This window comes from Ranitomeya variabilis, chromosome 6 (genome assembly GCF_051348905.1).
Source record: "Ranitomeya variabilis isolate aRanVar5 chromosome 6, aRanVar5.hap1, whole genome shotgun sequence".
In the NCBI taxonomy this organism is placed as follows: Eukaryota; Metazoa; Chordata; class Amphibia; order Anura; family Dendrobatidae; genus Ranitomeya; species Ranitomeya variabilis.
Genome location: NC_135237.1, coordinates 152,568,586 through 152,587,954, shown reverse-complemented (window position 1 = coordinate 152,587,954; position 19,369 = coordinate 152,568,586). Strand labels below are relative to the sequence as shown.

Here is a 19,369-nt window from a genome sequence, read left to right as displayed (position 1 = left end):
TTGATCGTTTGGTCTATTGTGTTGAGAAACGTATGAAACTCATCCAGTTCATTCTCTGTACCTGTCCAAAGGAGGAAGACATCGTCTATGTATCGCCACCACACCAGTACATGTCAGAAGTGGTGGGACACATAGACGAGGTCCTCCTCCAGGACCTCCATGACCAGGTTAGCATATGAAGGGGCCATATTGGCCCCTATAGCTGTACCCTGTTTTTGTGCGTAAAACGCGTCGCCAAAAAGAAAATAGTTGTATCTCAAAATAATCTCCAACAGCTTTAGGAGAAAGGCTTTGCCCTCAGTTGTATATTTCATTGGGTCCAGCATTTTACTAATGGCTTCTAAGCCCCTTATATGGTCAATGGAAGTATATAGTGACACTACATCGAAGGAGGCTAAAAACACCTCCCCCTCCAATTGCAGTGTCTCCAATTTTCCTAGAAAATCTGTGGTATCTTTAATATATGATCTACATTTTTTTGTGATAGGGTTCAGTATTTTATCAAGGAAGATGCCCATTTTATTAAAAATGGAACCAACTCCAGACACTATTGGTCGCCCCGGAGGGTCGACCAGACTTTTATGTATTTTTGGTGTTATATACAGCACCGGGGTGCATGGGGTCTCTTCCCATAAAAAATTATATAGTTCCTGATCTATTATAGATGCCTGCATTGCTTCTTTAAGGCACGTCTTAATTTCTTCCTGAATACTGAATTTTGGATCCCTATCTAATTTTCCATATACATTCTCATCACTTAGCTGTCTCATGACTTCTCTTATATAGGCCTGCTTGTCCATGACGACGACCGCTCCCCCCTTGTCTGCGGGTTTAATTAATATGCCGTCGTCATTGACAAGCTCCTGTAGGGCCTCAACCTCCTCCCCCAAAATGTTGGGATATCTATAATCGTTTATACATTCATTTTTAAGTAGTTCACTGTCTGATTTTACAGCCTTTTCAAATGCTTCTATGATAGCAGGGCTTGTTGGTGGGATAAATTTACTATCTTTCTTCAACTCAACCATCTTCAAATCAAATTCACTTGTTTTACACATCATGCCATCATTTTTACCACTGAACCATTCTCTTAGCTTAATTTGCCTAAAAAAACGCTCCAATTCAATTTGTAGCTCAAACCAATCTACGTGGGTACATGGACTAAAACTTAACCCCTTACTTAGTACAGATATTTGTGCATTCGTTAATACCTTGTGGGAAATATTCACCACTAGTTCTGTTCCCTCTTTCTGAGATTCAAAGTCTTTTGTGTTTTGACCTTTTCTGATTTCTTTTTGCCGCCGGTGTTGGCGCTTGCCTCCCCGTCTTTTCCTTCTTCTGGACTTTTGGTCAGATCTAGAGGGAACAAACTCAGAGTTCAGATAACGAAAATTAATTACATTAATCTCATGCCCATTCTGATGACCTCTTTTCTTCCAGGACATTTTAACATTATCCGTTTGCCAGGAATAAACATGACCCGTCTCATAGTCCCCAGTGTCTCTCATCCATTTCTTCCTTTTGGTTTCTTCCAGTTCACCGCGGAACTTGCTCATGTCTTTATCTACTTTATCTTTAAACACAGTCCAATCATCTTTATTCAGAATATCTTGCAATTTCTTTTCCACTTCCCCAATATTAGATTGTAATTTCTTCACTTCCACTTGCAAAAACTCCACATTAAGCAACATCACATCCATTGCATACTTATTGGAGATCATTGTGAACCTATTACAGAAGGCAGTGTTCCCACTAAATAGATTCAGTCTAATGTTAGACCTCAGTCCCCTAGGTATTTTACGTTCTATAAGATACTGTCCCAATGTGGTCAAATGTAGTTGAGAACTTATTAACCGCTTCATATCATTTATATATTTATGCTTTGTTTCAATTAGTGAGGGTATTTTCAAAAAAGCTGCATCCCCCTCTATATTATTGAGTATACGTTGCTCATCTTCTGTTGTATAGTTAAAAGTCCCAGGTTCCATGGAGTGCTCCTCCATGTCACCAAAAACTGGCTTAAGGATGTTAAGAAAAAATAGTACAAAAAATCCAAGTGTGCAAAAATTTCCAGACATCAGTATATTCATCAAAAAGGAACAGCACACTACTATTACTTATCTCCGGGTGTAGAGCCTCCAGGCAACCTGACCACTGGTCGTCCACATTCAATAAATATCAAAAAAGAGGCAGCACTCCATTTCTTCCAAAAAGTATAGGATTTATTCAAATCCACGTGTCAGTGCGATGTTTCAGCTCTACTGAGCTTTTCTCAAGCAGTGGATACAGCTTCCTTAGTGCATATATATAGTACTTAGCCATCCTTAATTACAGCCGTTTGTGTTAAATTATATACTTATATCTAATAAAGTGCATCTGTGCATTATATGTGTAAACAGTCTATAGGCCATGCCGATCTTACCGCCACAGGAGCTTGTTAATAATGGAGGATGCCATTGAATGTGTCATGCAAACTTTTGAGCACAACTGTGTATCTCTCTCTCTCTCTCTATATATATATATATATATATATATATATATCTATATATCTATATATATATAGATATATATATCTATATATCTATATATATATATATATATATAGATATATATATATATATATATATCTATATATATATATATATATACACATTTGCCTAGACCATTACAAAGTTGATTTGATGCACAACTAGTCTAATTAATAAGGGGCAGCTCTTCACAATACCTCAATATTTTAATGGTATCTTCCCACAGTTCTATAAACTTTTACTATCTACGATGGACATGTAGCACCTTTATATGAATATAAATTCAATGCTAAGCCTACTGGTTTTCAAGCAAAGCAGAAGACAATGAACATGGCATGTGGGCTAAGATAGAACTTGTTACTTTTTGGAACAATGCAGATTTACATGGCATTCTAGTTTTGCTTAAAGCTAACTCTCGTGGGAATTCTAACAACTTCCATTAGTGGTTGTCACTTTTTTAAATGAAGCAGATAACTGTGAAAAGGCCAAATAAAATATTAAAATACTTTACACAATGCAAAGCTTAAATTAAAGGAAAAAGTGTCTTTCAACTAGGTCATAAGGAAACATTGCATTCTCACCAGTTGATTTCTAAATTAAAGCTTTTTTTGTATTGCTAAAGCTAATGATTATTATTTTCTCATTGTCATGTGTGGATTTTGAATAAGTTTTGTTTGTTTTTTCTCTTCCATTTTAACAGAAAAATGTGATGAGCCCTTGGTTGCTGGTCTTCAACCCCAGTCCTTTAAGAGTTCATCAGTAATGTCTGGAATTTATGCCCCTGTATATGCCAAACTCAACAGGAGGGAAGGTAAGATAACACTTGAGGCATTGTGCTCAAATTAAAATTGTTGTTTTGTTTTAAATTCTTTAGCTGTGCATTTAAGGTAGATTCAGATGTGGAGCAAAAAATATGCTGTATAATTTGCCAAAATTTTACAATAAATTTGCAATATCTAAAAAAATTTAACCTTAAAATATTTCATAATAGAACTAAAATATCCATCTAAAATATCCCACTAGAAACTTTTTAGCTATAGTGGAAGGAACTTATCATTTAATAGCTAATACTGAAGCACAGCCTGGTGCCAAGGAGCCATTATTACAAATAAGTAAATATATTGAGTAGAATTGAAATTTGCAAAAATCCTCATTTGGCAAAATTCTGTGAAATGGCGGCTGTGATCTAATTATGTATATTAGCCATAATAGATAATGAAGTCATATCTGATTGTCAATAGTAAATAAAAATTGTTTTCTAATGTCACTGATAAGGGCCCTGGTGGTTCAAACTCAACGATTCTATTGGCGGTGTATTTACATTCTAACAACCATAAATGGAGTGTTCATACTCCTTGGGCATCTCCCAGATGCTTTAATCATTTACCTGTTCTTTTCTGATCTTAGCAGTCATAAGTACAATCATTACTCATGCACTGTACTCACAGATCAAAATAGTAAGCAATGGAGAGTTTTTCTGCTTCATCCATATCAATCATGATTGCTATTGTCATGTGGGTAATCATGTTAATTCTCTCCCAGCTCTCTCCTCTTCTGCAGTCATTTATCGCACGCATAGATGCAGGAGATTCGGCACTGCCATAGAAGAGGACAAAGCCAGGAATGCAGTCACATGATTACCCGCATGAATGCTGCAGTCGTAATCTCACTGGACATTTAAGTGCCAAAGTTTAGTGTTTACTCTGCTAATTTGTCAGAAGCTCTCTCTTCAAAGATTGTATCATCTTAATATTATATACAGTAGCTTGGGAAGGACCATACCAGCTGGCTCAGAAGTTGAAGAGGGGATAGACCTGGGCTGCCAGAGACCTTTCATTGATGTAGGATTGTAGTTCTAATGATGAGTCATGCTCCTACATAGAGCTTAGAAGGATTCAGCTAGTCAGCTCTTAATCATGTAATTTCATAGACCTAATGGAAAACAGAAGAAGAATTATCTGGGTTGAAAGGCAAAATGAGCAATTGTAAGTACACAAAGCTATATATTATTCTGACTGCAATATATTAAGCAGATGGGAGTGCTTCTTTAACATGCAGCCTATGGTGAAGCAAGAAGGTTACTTCTGACTGCTTTTTCATCACAGAACAGTTTGGTGAATATGTTTACAATTTATTCAGATTGCAATAATATTGCAATTGATTGCAATAGTACATTTTTTTATTAGAACGTTGCTTTTAAGATTTGTAATGGTCCTTAGGTTCTTGGGTAACTTGCTGTGGTTAAAACTCACAGGCTCCACTGATCTGATCTTTGCTCGTCTGTCATGATAACCATGGAATGAGATGGGTAAATTAGTTCCCATGTTCTATACTGCTTGATTAAGGTAAAAGTACCCATAATGGCTCACAATAGTTAATAGTTTAGGGATACTTTAGTAACTTTATTCTGGATTTGATTGGTTGGATTAGTGTATTTTACATTAACCTGAAATTGTAATAAATCAGTAAAATCTTTCTATGTGTGTCATTTTGTGCAAAACTCTTTGGTTCAGGTCACAAATTAGCTTGAAATCGCTATACTGGTCAAAATTTGATAATTTCTGAACCATGACAAATGGATGTGCTGATCTCTTCTTATGTTCTGTGATCAACACCGAGGGACAATTTAGAGAGAATTGCTGACTTTTTTCATTCTTGATTCATTCCTTCTTTCTACTTCTCTAAGGATTTTTATCTATACAGTACATTACAATGCTGTGCACAAAAGTTAAGGTGTTTAAAGCTTATCTACAGCACTTATGACTGCTTATTTTTATAAAGTAAATGTAATTGACAATAAATGTTAGATCAACCCAAAAATGCAACCTACATTATTGTATTCATACTTGCTGCTATGGCAAACACATTCATATTATGGTATAGGGTTAAAATCAATAATTAATTTTGTAGAAAAGCTGAAAACTGACAGCCTGTTAGTAATGCACATTTTCTACATGCTGTGTTGTTTTGATCGAATAAAGGAAATCATCTGGAAATTAAAAGATCTGCACTTTAAAACTAGGAAAGAACTTTTTTTCACAGCATTTTAACTTTTGTTAGGTAATAAAAATGCACTAAAAGCAAAACATCTTAAGTGACATCATCTAAATACCTGAAAAAAAACATATCTAAAAGCAATTGTATTTTGAAGCAGTTGCTTTATGAAGAAAACCTCTGTCTATATGTCTATTAGTCATTAAGGAAAATCTATTCTGGACACCCCATTATGAGACATAAAAGAGTGGCACTGTATAAAAGCTGCTACTCCTCTCACAGACAGAGCCATCCATGTAATACACATTAAAGTCTACTCAAGGAAAGAAAATCAAATGGTAGAACTGGAGAGACCAAAAGTGCAACCAAGTGGTATAAAACATTATAGGTAGCTCACCTGATGGGGTTATGACAGTCACAACTCCTATACAGGCATGTAAAGACTGCAGCAGGGTCACCAATTAGACACAATGCAATAAATCAGGAATACAGTGGTCCAAAGTCTGCTCTGCCCAAGGTCCAAAGATACGATCACACGCGAAGGTGAAGCATGAATGCGGTTAATTATGTAAATGAATTTCAAGGTTTTCAAACTTCTTCTTCAAGACCAAATTATCATGGTGGTTTAGTCCTGATCAAGAGATTTGAAAGCCTTGAAGAGTGTTGACATAGTGAATTGCATTCATGCTTTACCTTCATCTGTGATTGTATCTTTGCAAATTGGGCAGTGCAGACTTTTAACCACCATATTCCTCATTTATTGCAATGTATTCAAGGGAAGTATCAAACAAGACACAGCTTTTCTGTGAGGATAACATCTGAGCACCAGGGATAATAAATCCAGATCCTTGTCACTCAGCTATTTCAGCTCAAATTTGCCAAATTGTTGACTTCATAAAAACCCTTTAAAATAATACAATTTAACCCCTAAAGTAGACAAAACGTGATAAAAGAAAATACACCAGCGCTACCTGACAATTTAACCCCTTTCTGACCTCGGACGGGATAGTACGTCCGAGGTCAGTTCCCCTGCTTTGATGCAGGGCTCCGCATCAAAGCCGGGACATGTCAGCTGTTTTGAACAGCTGACATGTGCCTGCAATAGCGGCGGGTGAAATCGCGATTCACCCGCAGCTATTAACTAGTTAAATGCCGCTGTCAAACGCAGACAGCGGCATTTAACCGGCGCTTCCAGCCGGGCGGCCGGAAATGAGTGCATCGCCGACCCCCGTCACATGATCGGGGGTCGGTGATGCATCAGGATGGTAACCATAGAGGTCCACCCTGTGGTCGGCGCTCATAGCACACCTGCATTTTTGCTACATAGCAGCGAACATCAGATCGCTGCGATGTAGCAGAGCTGATCGTGTTGTGCCAGCTTCTAGCCTTCTATGGAGGCTATTGAAGCATGGCAAAAGTTAAAAAAAAGTAAAAAAAATGTTAAAAAAATAAAAAAATATAAAAGCTTAAAATACCCCCCTTTCGCCCCAATCAAAATAAATCAATAAAAAAAACCCAAACCTACACATATTTGGTATCACCGCATTCAGAATCGCCCGATCTATCAATAAAAAAAGCATTAACCTGATCGCTAAACGGCGTAACGAGTAAAAAATTAGAAATGCCAGAATTACGTTTTTTTGGTCGCCGCGACATTGCATTAAAATGCAATAATGGGCGATCAAAATCTGCACAAAAGTGGTAGCATTAAAAACGCCAGCTTGGCACACAAAAAATAAGCCCTCACTTGAACCAGATCACGAAAAATGGAGACGCTACGGGTATCAGAAAATGGCGCAATTTTTTTTTTTTTAAGCAAAGTTTGGAATTTTTTTTCACCACTTAGATAAAAAAATAACCTAGTCATGTTAGGTGTCTGTGAACTCGTACTGACCTGGAGAATCATAATGGCAGGTCAGTTTTAGCATTTAGTGAACCTAGCAAAAAAGCCAAACAAAAAACCAGTGTGGGACTGCACTTTTTTTGCAATTTCACCGCACTTGGAATTTTTTTCCTCTTTCCTAGTACACGTCATGGTAAAACCAATAATTTTTTTCAAAAGTACAACTCGTCCCACAAAAAATAAGCCCTCACATGGCCAAATTGACGGAAAAATAAAAAAGTTATGGCTCTGGAAAGAGGGGAGCGAAAAACGAACATGGGAAAAACGGAAAATCCCAAGGTCATGAAGGGGTTAAAGGGGTATTCTGATCTACTATATCCCAAACTGTAGGAGGTGTAATAATAATGCTATTAGCAAATACCTCCAATTAGAATTGTAGAATAGTTCTGCTTAGCTATTTAACTTACCCCATGTGCAGGGCATTGCAGGACCACTAACAACTAATTATGTGTCACTATATGAGTCGTCATAACCATGGAAAACTATGCTATTGCAATGCGCATTTTAATGCAATTTGTGAACCCATTCTGCTTGAAATGTGTGCCTAATGATATGGTGTCAATCAAACAAAGGTAGTGTAAGTAGAACAAACTGTACATTACTGCATTTATCATTCATTTAAATAGCACTGTCTCAATTCAATGTTGTCTGCATATCTTCAAGGTTACCTTGCACAAAAACGTATAGCTCAGTAGTGTTATGCTCATTTACTTTTTAACAATGTAACAGGACAACCACAGTCATTTCAATTTCACTCTCTGTTACATTCAATATAAACCGATGGTCAGGAACTGTCATTTAGTGAGACAGTCATTAACTATTAGTGAGCACTAGGTCTACAGCATAACCTTCATTCGTTTTCAATAGGTCAGTTTGGTTTTTAGAAAGTTGTATATCCAATATCACACTTCTTTTTCTATGTAGTGCATTTATAGGCTTTAATAAATGAGCCATGAACAGTAAAAGTGCTTTATTTCTACATCTAGTGAAGTAAGCATAAGGCCCTGTAGCAAAAGTTGGAATGGGGTTTATATGGCTCTGACAGCATGCAGAGACTTTATGGCTAAACAAGTACATAACACAAATGAAAATATGTTAAATACACAGACATTCTGAAAAACATACACAAATGTTCTTATAGGAAAACACACATGAACAAATCAGAAGTCCTAATAGGGATAAGTGGACTCATGGAAGATTGGGTTCTGGTACTCGACCCAAACTTTATTTCAAAGTTCAGTTTGGGTACCATAACTGTACTCAACCTTGAAATAGAACTCGAACCCCATTGAAATCAATGGAGACCCAGATTTTTGAACTGGAAAATATTCTCTCTCTCTCTGCAATGGACTTCCCCCGGAACTCCAAACATTGCAACGGACTTCCAGTAGGAGTCCATGTTCTGTGTTTAGCATCAGACACTAACTGTCCGGTACAAATCAAGAACTTTTAACTTTGGGTTTAAAAGTAAAGCGTACACTTTACATTTTTATTTGTTATTGTACTTTATTTATACTGTATTAATATGTTATATATGTTGCATATTGTATTGCAGATTTTTATATACTGCTCCTTAAATTTCATGCAGATTGCTGAGACCCCATCATTACTCAGTTGAAAAGGCAAAAGTGCTCAGCTCAATAAAAAGTCTGTAAGCCTGTATGCCACTATGAGGATTTATGTAACAGCCTTGGTAAATGTCCTCAGTAATATGTGGAGTTTTCTGTATCTCCATAAATCTGTAGCATGGTTAGGGATAAGAGATGAAGGAATCCAAACTTAAAAGTTGGAGTTCGTATTGAACAGTTAGTGTCCAGTGCTAAATGCCGAACACAGACGTCTCCTGGTAGCCGGTTGCAAAGTTTGGAGTTCCGGGGAAGTCCAGGAGGAGACAAAGAGAGCAAGAAAGAAAGAGATAGAGTTCAGGTTCTGGTTCAAGTTCGGGTACAGTTCTGGTACCTAAACTGAACTTCGGACTAAAGTTTTGGTTGGGTACCAGAGCTCAAACTTCCACGGGTCTGCTCATCCCTACTGCTCATCTGTAGTAGGTACTCTTAAGCACTGAAAACAAAATTACTCTGTTTAAAGGCTAATAACAGTGATGACATTTAAAAAATATATATTTTTAGTTTATAATGGTTTACTTTAGTCTAAAAACAGTTACAGAATATGTAGATTGCTATACAGATAAACTGTTGAAAAGATGTTTGTTTGACAGCTGTTGTGGGAAAAAAATGATTGGGCATGTGAGTTTCAAAATGCCCAATCCTATTTTATTAATGAAAATAAGTTGCCGCTATAGGTAATTTGGCAGTTTTTTTCTTTAATATGACCAACAACTATAACAAGGTGTATGGATCTGATAAGCAATTTGAAACCTGCTTCGAATTTTGAATATTTCTCATGTGAGCTTTACCAGGAAAGCAAAAGTAAAACATGCTAGATTTGTGGTCTGTATGTCCAGGAGGCTGTTGCTTTAAATAGTTCTCCTGTAACAGCAATGCTCCTTCCTATACTGCTTTCCCCTTCTAACACAGCCCTTATAATATCTCATCTCTGTATACATAGAAAAATATTAAGATTTGAAAGTCCTCAGTGGTTGATTCCTTTTAATAGCTAATTGAAAAGATGGTAACAAATTGCAAGCTTTTGAGACTACTCAGGTCTCTTCATCAGGCTGAGAATAACACAAAATCTGAAGAGTTACATATTATATACCACAGAACAGAGGAAAATGATATAGACAAGACAAGTGATGTGAAGCAGAGGTATCATTTTGGGAAAGGTATAAACAATTGTGGTCATAAATATTGGAACAGTTCATAGATAATGAGTGTGAAAGTTTTATTGTCCTGTGATTGAGGTCTGGTCTGGTTGTTATGCCCCCACAAGGTCTGAGGAGCACATTCCTTAGTTGATATAGACAGAAATAAATCCAAAATAAATCCATGTGGCACATTAATTCCTGCTCTGGTGTGTCAAAGGTTGTCCTAAGTTTCGACTCCCAGACTCTTCTGTCTTTATGAGATTTGAAGTTAACTTTTAATACAAGCAATTTCATGCCCATGATGCTGTAATCATGTATGCAAAAATGTTTGGTCACAGGTAGATCTATTATTTTTTCTTTTATTGTGTGGCAATGAGTATTCATATTCATCCTTGTTCTAAGTCTTTGCCCTGTCTCCTCTAGATAAAGACCGCCAGCTGGACATTTGGTACATATAATTAAGTACATCACATTAGATGTGATGCAGCTGAAAGTTCCTGGGATTTTGTTGTCCTGATGTGAGTTGGTTATCTTTATCTTGTCCGCGGTTATCATAAATTTACAGGTTTTCATTTTTTTCTGGTTGCAGGGACAGGTTCCTCTAGCTGCTGGAGAGCACACGGAGCTTCTGACAATGATGCTTCTTACATTTGGGAGCTGTCTAAAACACAAAAGTGATGGATCTAGAAATGTGGATCGTAATTGGGCACCTTTTTGTAGTAAAGATTGTAGTTTCTGTGTAGCACCCCGTTGGACCTCCAAATTTTGATTGTAGGTTAAAATTAAAGGCACCCGGTTGCTTTTTGCTTTAGTTTTGTAATGTAGGAGGTGATTCCTTGATATTATGGTGGCTCTTGTAATCTGGTTTTCAATTGTTCTTGGATGTAGCATTGGTTCAAAAAGGTTTTTCTGAGGCCACCAAGGTGTGTTCTCTATCCAAAGGGTTAGAACATATCCAATTGTACCTGATGGCTTGGCTGTAGACAATAGTTTTTTATGTGTTTTGGATGAAATCTGTCCCACTAAAGGTATGTCGGACGGTTGATTGGCTTCTGGTATTTCATTGCTCTATAGCTTAATGATGGAGTCCAAAAAGTAGTTGAGTGTTAAGTTGATGGTGGGATGAAATCGATTAAACTGTTCATGGAACGTCTTTAGCTATAGTTCAGACTCTGTCCATATGATAAAAATATCATCAATTTAGCGGTAGTAGGCCAGAGTCCTGATGGAATATGAGGACAAAAAGGCACTTCCTAGCTTGTCCATGAAAAGATTTGTGTACTGTGTAGCCGTTTTACTTCCCATTGCTGTGCCAGTCTCCTGTAGCTATATCTTGTCAAATTCAAAGTAATTGCAGGCGAGGATGAATTTTATAAGTTTCACCACAGAATCAGCATCAATCCCTATATTTTCCATGGGTCTAAGGGGTAACGTTTCTCCTTATGGAGAGTGACATACCATCTCTGGCTTGTCAAGGTAAGGAGGCTTATTTGCCGTACAATGCTCCTCTGGGAAATTAAATATGCAAATTGCCTCTTCTGAGAAAAAGAGGACTTAACTCTATAGCACCACCTGTTGGAAGTAGCGATCCAACAAGTCACAATCAACCCTCTAACGAGTTGTGCAATATGACTTAGGATAAAAGCCAAATCAATATCTTAATTCGCAACACGGTGTTTTGTGCTGTTGGCCCTCGTCAGTGCGAAGCATGAGAACTGATTTGGCTAGGTGAGAGGCTCTGGACTGGATTGAGATGTTGTCAGGCAGACAAAATACCAACTTGTTTAGTTCCTTGTAACAGTCTTGTGTAGGGTCAAACTCCAATTTTTTGTAGTAGCGTGTGTACATCAGTTGTCTGTTTGCTTCCTTCATGTACTCTGATGTGTTAATCATGTCATCATGACTATTGCACCACCCTTGTCAGCAGGTTTAATGATAATTTGTTTGTTTTCAAAGACTGTATGGCCTTTCTCTCCTGTTTGTGTCTATGAAGATGGATTTTATAGATGGATTCTCATGCTGCAGAGTGTATGATCTTTCTGCCGGTTTTGCAGTGGGTTTTCTCTTTCTCTGCACAGCCTGTATTTGAGAACTCAACTGTAGCTTTCTCTTCCCTCTTTAGACACTGATTGTGTTTATGATCTCTGTTACTGCATACTTTGGGGTCCCTCTCTAATCCTTTTAACTATGTTGTCTAAAGCCTTGCCTCCCCTCCTCCTGTCTGATATTTCTAACACTGTGAAAATAGAGGAGAGCAAAGAGAGATAAGATGTAATCATACCTCATAATAATAATAATCTTTATATAGCGCTAACATATTCTGCAGCGCTTTACGGGTTGCACACATTATCATTGCTGTCCACGATGGTTCCCTATCAGTATGTCTTTAGAATGTGGGAGGAAACCCACGCAAACACAGACAGAACATACAAACTCTTTGCAGATGTCGTCCTTGGTGGGGTTTGAACCCAGGACGCCAGTGCTGCAAGGCTGCAGTGCTAACCACTGCACCACCGTGCTGCCCCTTGACCAGAGATCCCAGATAGATCTATGCAAAGCAACATGACAGTCTGCTATAACCACAGGTTATGTAGTCTGTACAGCAGCAACATGAGAAGTACTAGAGTTTTTAAAGAAAGCTACCTATAAGTTTTTAAGTTACTTAATGCTATACTTAGAAAGCAAATAATCTACAAAAACTTAATAAAAATAGTATCGAGAAGTATATAACCTATCTGCTGAATTGGTACTGTGCTAATTGTAATGAAGAGGAAAGAAGGCTAGCATTAGGCAGGATATTACATATTTTGGTTCAGGCTATAGTTGTAATCCAATCATTTTGAAAATAGTATTTTCTTGTAACATCAAATTACACAAATTTATGCTGGCTTGGAAAGCCATGAATAAATGTTTTCCTCTAGTTAGTCTCCATTGTTAGATTTTAATTTTGAACATATTCATTATTACTTTAAATATCTACAGTCCCATTCCTTTGGAATATTATGAAAGGTAATTTTAGTTAACGCATGAAAATGTTCCAGTGGCCTATTTCACCTGGTGGGTGTTGTACAAAGGTTCAATTACTTTGGTACAGTATTGCATTTGTACTATGAAGAGGGAATGACAGCATTGGTGTTTGCTTCTCAGTGGGACATGTACTATTCTTTTTAGAATACCTGATTAATAAGAAAGTGTGTCTTCAAAAGCTAGGTTCACACTGTGAAATTCTCCGGAAGACAAAATGTAAAACCGATTAGTATTACTGAAATGTAGAGCAGAAGAATAAATGAAGTGGAAATAGAAAATTACATTGCTATAAGTTCTCTTTTACCATGCACATTGATGCACTGGAACATGGAACATGGTTAAAAGATCAAAATCCTTTACACACTGATTCAAGAACCTACGTTTTTTTAAATAACCCCTGTAGCAAGATTCCATGTGAGCAGCTCTTGGGAAATAGAGAAAACAATGGATCTTCATAAGACAAAAGTAATGATTAATTGTCTCTTGAATATATTCAACAGACTCTATTAATCAAGTGGAGGCTCAGTGCTCATAGACCTTGAAGATATCCCATTACAATTATTTTATGCTCTAATCTTCTCTGATTCTGCTACTGAAAACTTTCAGTAAAATAACTGTTGCTTTTTTTTGCCTAAATTATTTATCCATCTCTAGATTATAGCAGGGCAGAGTATTTGAGACTTCAATTATTCAATTGTGGTGCTTGACAATGTTTATAAAACAACACAATAGACCTCTCTTTTCTAGGTCAGCCCTTGTGGGATATTTGCCATTGCATGCCTTAACCTATTCTCAGCCACTCACTGCCTTTTGTGGATGGCGCAGATTCTTAAGATCCCCATGCGCATAATGATAATTCAGCTGACAGCTATATTTCCCAACGCCTCAATATACAGGAATACTTAGTTTAGCCTAGTATTCCTGTGCTCTTTATGAGAGAGCCACTGCCAGACACTTCTGGATGTGACTTATGTACAGGGAGAACATAAGCATCCGCCACTAAAATTCAGCAGACTGTATTCTTCTCTCCCTAACATCATCTAAGGATAGTCAGAAGGCCCTTAAACACATAGGAATATTGGTCAATCCTGTTAATATTGGCCTACATTATTTTAGTGTGTATGGAGACCTTGAATCTCAGCAATGTCTTAGGACATCACTGCATCAATATTTCTTTTCCTGTCACAACCAAATGCGGATCACTCATTTACTGAAGATTATAGGGAGATGGGCTGTTAACATCTCTAGGCCCCTCTAGTAAGGTTTTTTCTTGAGAAGACCCTTGGTGAAAAACAAATTACACAGGGACAGTGCAGTATGAGTGGTTTGCAGCAACTTCTATGCTGTCTTTTCAAGGCTGCATAGCATTATTCTCAGAAAACCCATTTTTGTTGGGTGTCATAAAAATACCAAAAAATTATTAAAAGTATTTAAAATAAAATGACTTAGTATTAAATATATTTTGCCCGTACATTACATGTAAACAAGATCTAAAAATGTTAGGTTTTCATACAACCATAATAACTTGATGAATTACAGTTATATGAAAAAGTTTGGGCACCCCTATTAATCTTAAGCTTATTGCTTTATAAAAATTGTTTTTTTGCAACAGCTATTTCAGTTTCATATATCTAATAACTGTTGGACACAGTAATGTTTCTGCCTTGAAATGAGGTTTATTGTACTAACAGAAAATGTGCAATCTGCATTCAAACAAAATTTGACAGGTGCATAAGTATGGGCACCCTTATTTTCTTGTTTTAAATATTCCTACCTACTTTTTACTGACTTACTTTTTTTGGTTTTGTAACCTCATTGAGCTTTGAACTTCATAGCCAGGTGTATGCAATCATGAGAAAAGCTACTTAAAGTGGCCACTTGCAAGTTGCTCTCCTGTTTGAATCTCCTCTGAAGAGTGGCATCATGGACTCCTCAAAACAACTGTCAAATGATCTGAAAACAAAGATTATTCAAAATAGTTGTTCAGGGGAAGGATACAAAAAGCTGTCTCAGAGATTTAACCTGTCAATTTCCACTGTGAGGAACATAGGAAGGAAATGGAAGAACACAGGTACAGTTCTTGTTAAGGCCAGAAGTGGCAGGCCAAGAAAAACATCAGAAAGGCAGAGAAGAAGAATGGTGAGATCAGTCAAGGACAATCCTCAGACCACCTGCAGAGAGCTGCAGCATCAACTTGCTGCAGATGGTGTCACTGTGCATCGGTCAACTATACAACGCACTTTGCACAAGGAGAAGCTGTATTGGAGAGTGATGCGAAAGAAGCCGTTTCTGCAAGCACGCCACAAACAGAGTCGGCTGAGGTATGCAAAAGCACATTTGGAGAAGCCAATTTCTTTTTGGAGGAAGGTCCTGTGGACTGATGAAACAAAGATTGAGTTGTTTGGTCATACAAAAAGGCGTTATGCATAGAGGCAAAAAAACACAGCATTCCAAGAAAAACACTTGCTACCCACAGTAAAATTTGGTGGAGGTTCCATCATGCTTTGGGGCTGTGTGGCCAATGCCGGCATCGGGAATCTTGTTAAAGTTGAGGGACACATGGATTCCTCTCAGTATCAGCAGATTCTTGACAATAATGTTCATGAATCAGTGACAAAGTTGAAGTTACGCAGGGGATGGCTCTTTCAGCAAGACAATGATCCAAAACACGGCTCCAAATCTACTCAGGCATTCATGCAGAGGAACAATTACACTGTTCTGCAATGGCCATCCCAGTCCCCAGACCTGAATATCATTGAACATCTGTGGGATCATTTAAAGAGGGCTGTCCATGCTCGGCAACCATCAAACTTAACTGAACTGGAATTGTTTTGTAAAGAGGAATCGTCAAAAATACCTTCATCCAGGATCCAGGAACTCATTAAAAGCTACTGGAAGCGACTAGAGGCTGTGGTTTTTGCAAAAGGAGGATCTACTAAATATTAATGTCACTTTTCTGGTGAGGTGCCCATAGTTATGCACCTGTCAAATTTTGTTTGAATGCAGATTGCACATTTTCTGTTAGTACAATAAACCTCATTTCAAGGCAGAAACATTACTGTGTCCAGCAGTTATTAGATATATGAAACTGAAATAGCTGTTGCAAAAAAACAATTTTTATGAAACACTAAGCTTACGATTAATAGGGGTGCCCAAACTTTTTCATATAACTGTAGCTCAACAGGATATTTAAAATTAAACTTGCATAATATGAAAAAAATAGAATGCCCAAAAAGCCCTTTTTTATGTTTATTTAACTGTATACATTTATATAAATTACTGTGATATCCGTACCAGTCCCTTCTACACCTGCTTAATTCATCCGTTGATGCACAGTGGCTATTCAGCAGCCTTGTTTAATTACTGGGATTTGTGACTCTAGTCTGTCAAAAAACTATGGTGTTAAATTAGGTTGTGTTTCTTCCTGTTGTTAGCACTGGATGGGATTGATCAGTATTTAAACCCACTGTAAATCAGTTCCCATTGCCAAACAATTGTGATGCCCCAGGGTCCTGGTCGTCACAGTGGCATTGCTTTCCTCATGGGGAGAGTGATGTATTGCTTGGAAGTGAAGGAAGATCTCTTTCACCAGGTAAACACAATGCACAAAACATGTTCACACTCTAGGCCAGAAGGGGGAGCTATGAACCCGGGTTAAGGGGAACTTCCCTAATACAGATTATGGCTTGGAGGGAAAGTGGACAGTTCGTGCCAGACAGCAGACTGGAGCATTCTGAGGCAGAGAGACATGTTTGGGGCTGTGCAGCCAGAGTTGCTGCAGCTCCAGGATTGAGAGATACCGAAGGAAGAACAGGGTTAGTCAGCATGCAGGAGAGTGGAGCACAGGAGAAAGACACCAGGGGAGAACAGCAGCATTTTGGCTACCTCCCTGGTCGAGCGCTGATTCCGGTAGCCAAAAGACCGAGGTTGTGTCAGACACTAAGAGGCTCAGCAGAAACCGGCAGGACAGATGGATTACTTATCACCTGTCTGCCCTAATACCCAGGAGGTGCAGTGGCACATAGAGCCTGGGTCGTGAAAGAGACCCTGTAAAAAGGCTCAAGCCACCTGTCATACGGGTTAGTGTTCTAACCTTCATGGAGGACATAGAGAACTGTGAGGACCTTGCCAGAAGCCATAGGCAGTAAGAGACTACATCATCACGCTAATAGGGAGGCTTCTAACTCCACCTGGTAAAGGGGACTCTGAATTTGCTTTCAAACCGGCCGGACCCTTCTTGTACCTGTGATCTGGTGCCCTCAACTGCGGTTGCCTGAAGCCTTCAAGGAACCAGGTAAAGAGACTGCAAACCTGTGTCCTCCATTCTTTACTGCACCACTCACATCCTCATATATGCATCGGGAGCCCTGGGGACCTACTTCACCTGTGGGAAGTTAGAGCATCTAGCTGCCATAACATCACCCTAGAGGATCCCTTTAAGCAGCGTCGGTCCCCACTGACCGAATACCACAGGTGGCATTATGAACACAAACTTTATTACCATCCTTTTAAAGACTTTCCCCCTTTAATTGGGTGCCCAGTGCCACGGACCAAATCGCAGCCATCGAGACATCCCCTTTAAGTACCGGACCCAGTACTGAGTACCCCATGGCCCCTTTGGGTGACTCACAATAGCTCTGCTGTCCTGGTATATTCATCTGTGCTGTGTTCCTGTGCTTTGTCCTGAGTTTTCCATTCTGTGGTCTCAGCTTCACATTTGACTTCCCACTTGCTTTACAATTTTGCCGCTGATGTTACCTCCTGGTTCTGACCCAACTTCCTGACTGTCCTTCTTGCCAGCTTGCACCATCGAATAGCAGATAACACTGTGATCCAGCCTTGGGACCCCTGTGTAAGTCCTGATCCCTGAACAGGGGTTAAAGGGTAAAGTGTCATGATTCTCAATGGCGAGAGAACATAGCCCAGCATATATGAGAACTAGCTCTTGGAAGATGGAAACTATACTGACCATGAACTAAACCTGCCGCACAACTAGAAGTGGCCGGGTAGCATGCCTACGTTTTTTAACCCTAGATGCCCAGCGCCAGCCGGAGAACTACCTAATCCTAGCAGAGGAAAAGACAGTCCTGGCTCACCTCTAGAGAAATTTTCCCAAAAGGCAGACAGAGGCCCCCACATATATTGGCGGTGATTTTAGATGAAATGACAAACGTAGTATGAAAATAGGTTTAGCAAAATCGAGGTCCGCTTTCTAGATAGCAGGAAGACAGAAATGACACTTTCATGGTCAGCAGAAAACCCTATCAAAACACCATCCAGAAATTCCTTTAAGACTCTAGCATTAACTCATAACACCAGAGTGGCAATTTCCGATCACAAGAGCTTTCCAGACACAGTAACGAAACAGCAGCTGTGAACAGGAACAAAATGCAAAAACACACAAGGACAAAAGTCCAACTTAGCTGGGAGTTGTCTAGTAGCAGGAACAAGCACAGAAGGCTTCTGATTACATAGTTGACCGGCAAGAAACTGACAGAGGAGCAAGGTTATATAGCGACTCCCACATCCTGATAGGAGCAGGTGAACAGAGGGGATGATGCACACAAGTTCAATTCCACAAGTGGCCACCGGGGGAGCCCAGAATCCAATTTCACAACAGTACCCCCCCCTCAAGGAGGGGGCACCGAACCCTCACCAGAACCACCAGGGCGATCAGGATGAGCCCTATGAAAGGCACGGACAAGATCGGAGGCATGAACATCAGAGGCAGTGACCCAAGAATTATCCTCCTGACCGTATCCCTTCCATTTGACCAGATACTGGAGTCTCCGTCTGGAAACACGAGAGTCTAAGATCTTTTCCACAACGTAATCCAACTCACCCTCAACCAACACCGGAGCAGGAGGCTCAACGGAAGGCACAACCGGTACCTCATACCTGCGCAACAATGACCGATGAAAAACATTATGAAAAAACAGAGGAAACAACTCGGAAGAAGAAGGCAACTTAGGCAAGGGAACCAGATGGACCATCTTAGAGAAACGGTCACACACCACCCAGATGACAGACATCTTCTGAGAAACAGGCAGATCCGAAATAAAATCCATCGAGATGTGCGTCCAAGGCCTCTTCGGGATAGGCAAGGGCAACAACAATCCACTAGCCCGAGAACAACAAGGCTTGGCCTGA

The 19,369-nt window shown here is 39.0% G+C and overlaps 1 protein-coding gene across 1 annotated transcript in view; it reads left to right on the top strand.

The window, feature by feature from the left end:
- CNTNAP2 (contactin associated protein 2) overlaps positions 1-19,369 on the top strand; it is a 3,158,824-nt gene that overhangs the window by 717,889 nt on the left and 2,421,566 nt on the right. Inside the window, exon 2 of the mRNA XM_077269131.1 lies at positions 3,229-3,339. Coding sequence (XP_077125246.1) covers positions 3,229-3,339 — 111 coding nt within the window. The remainder of the gene's footprint in view (positions 1-3,228; positions 3,340-19,369) is intronic.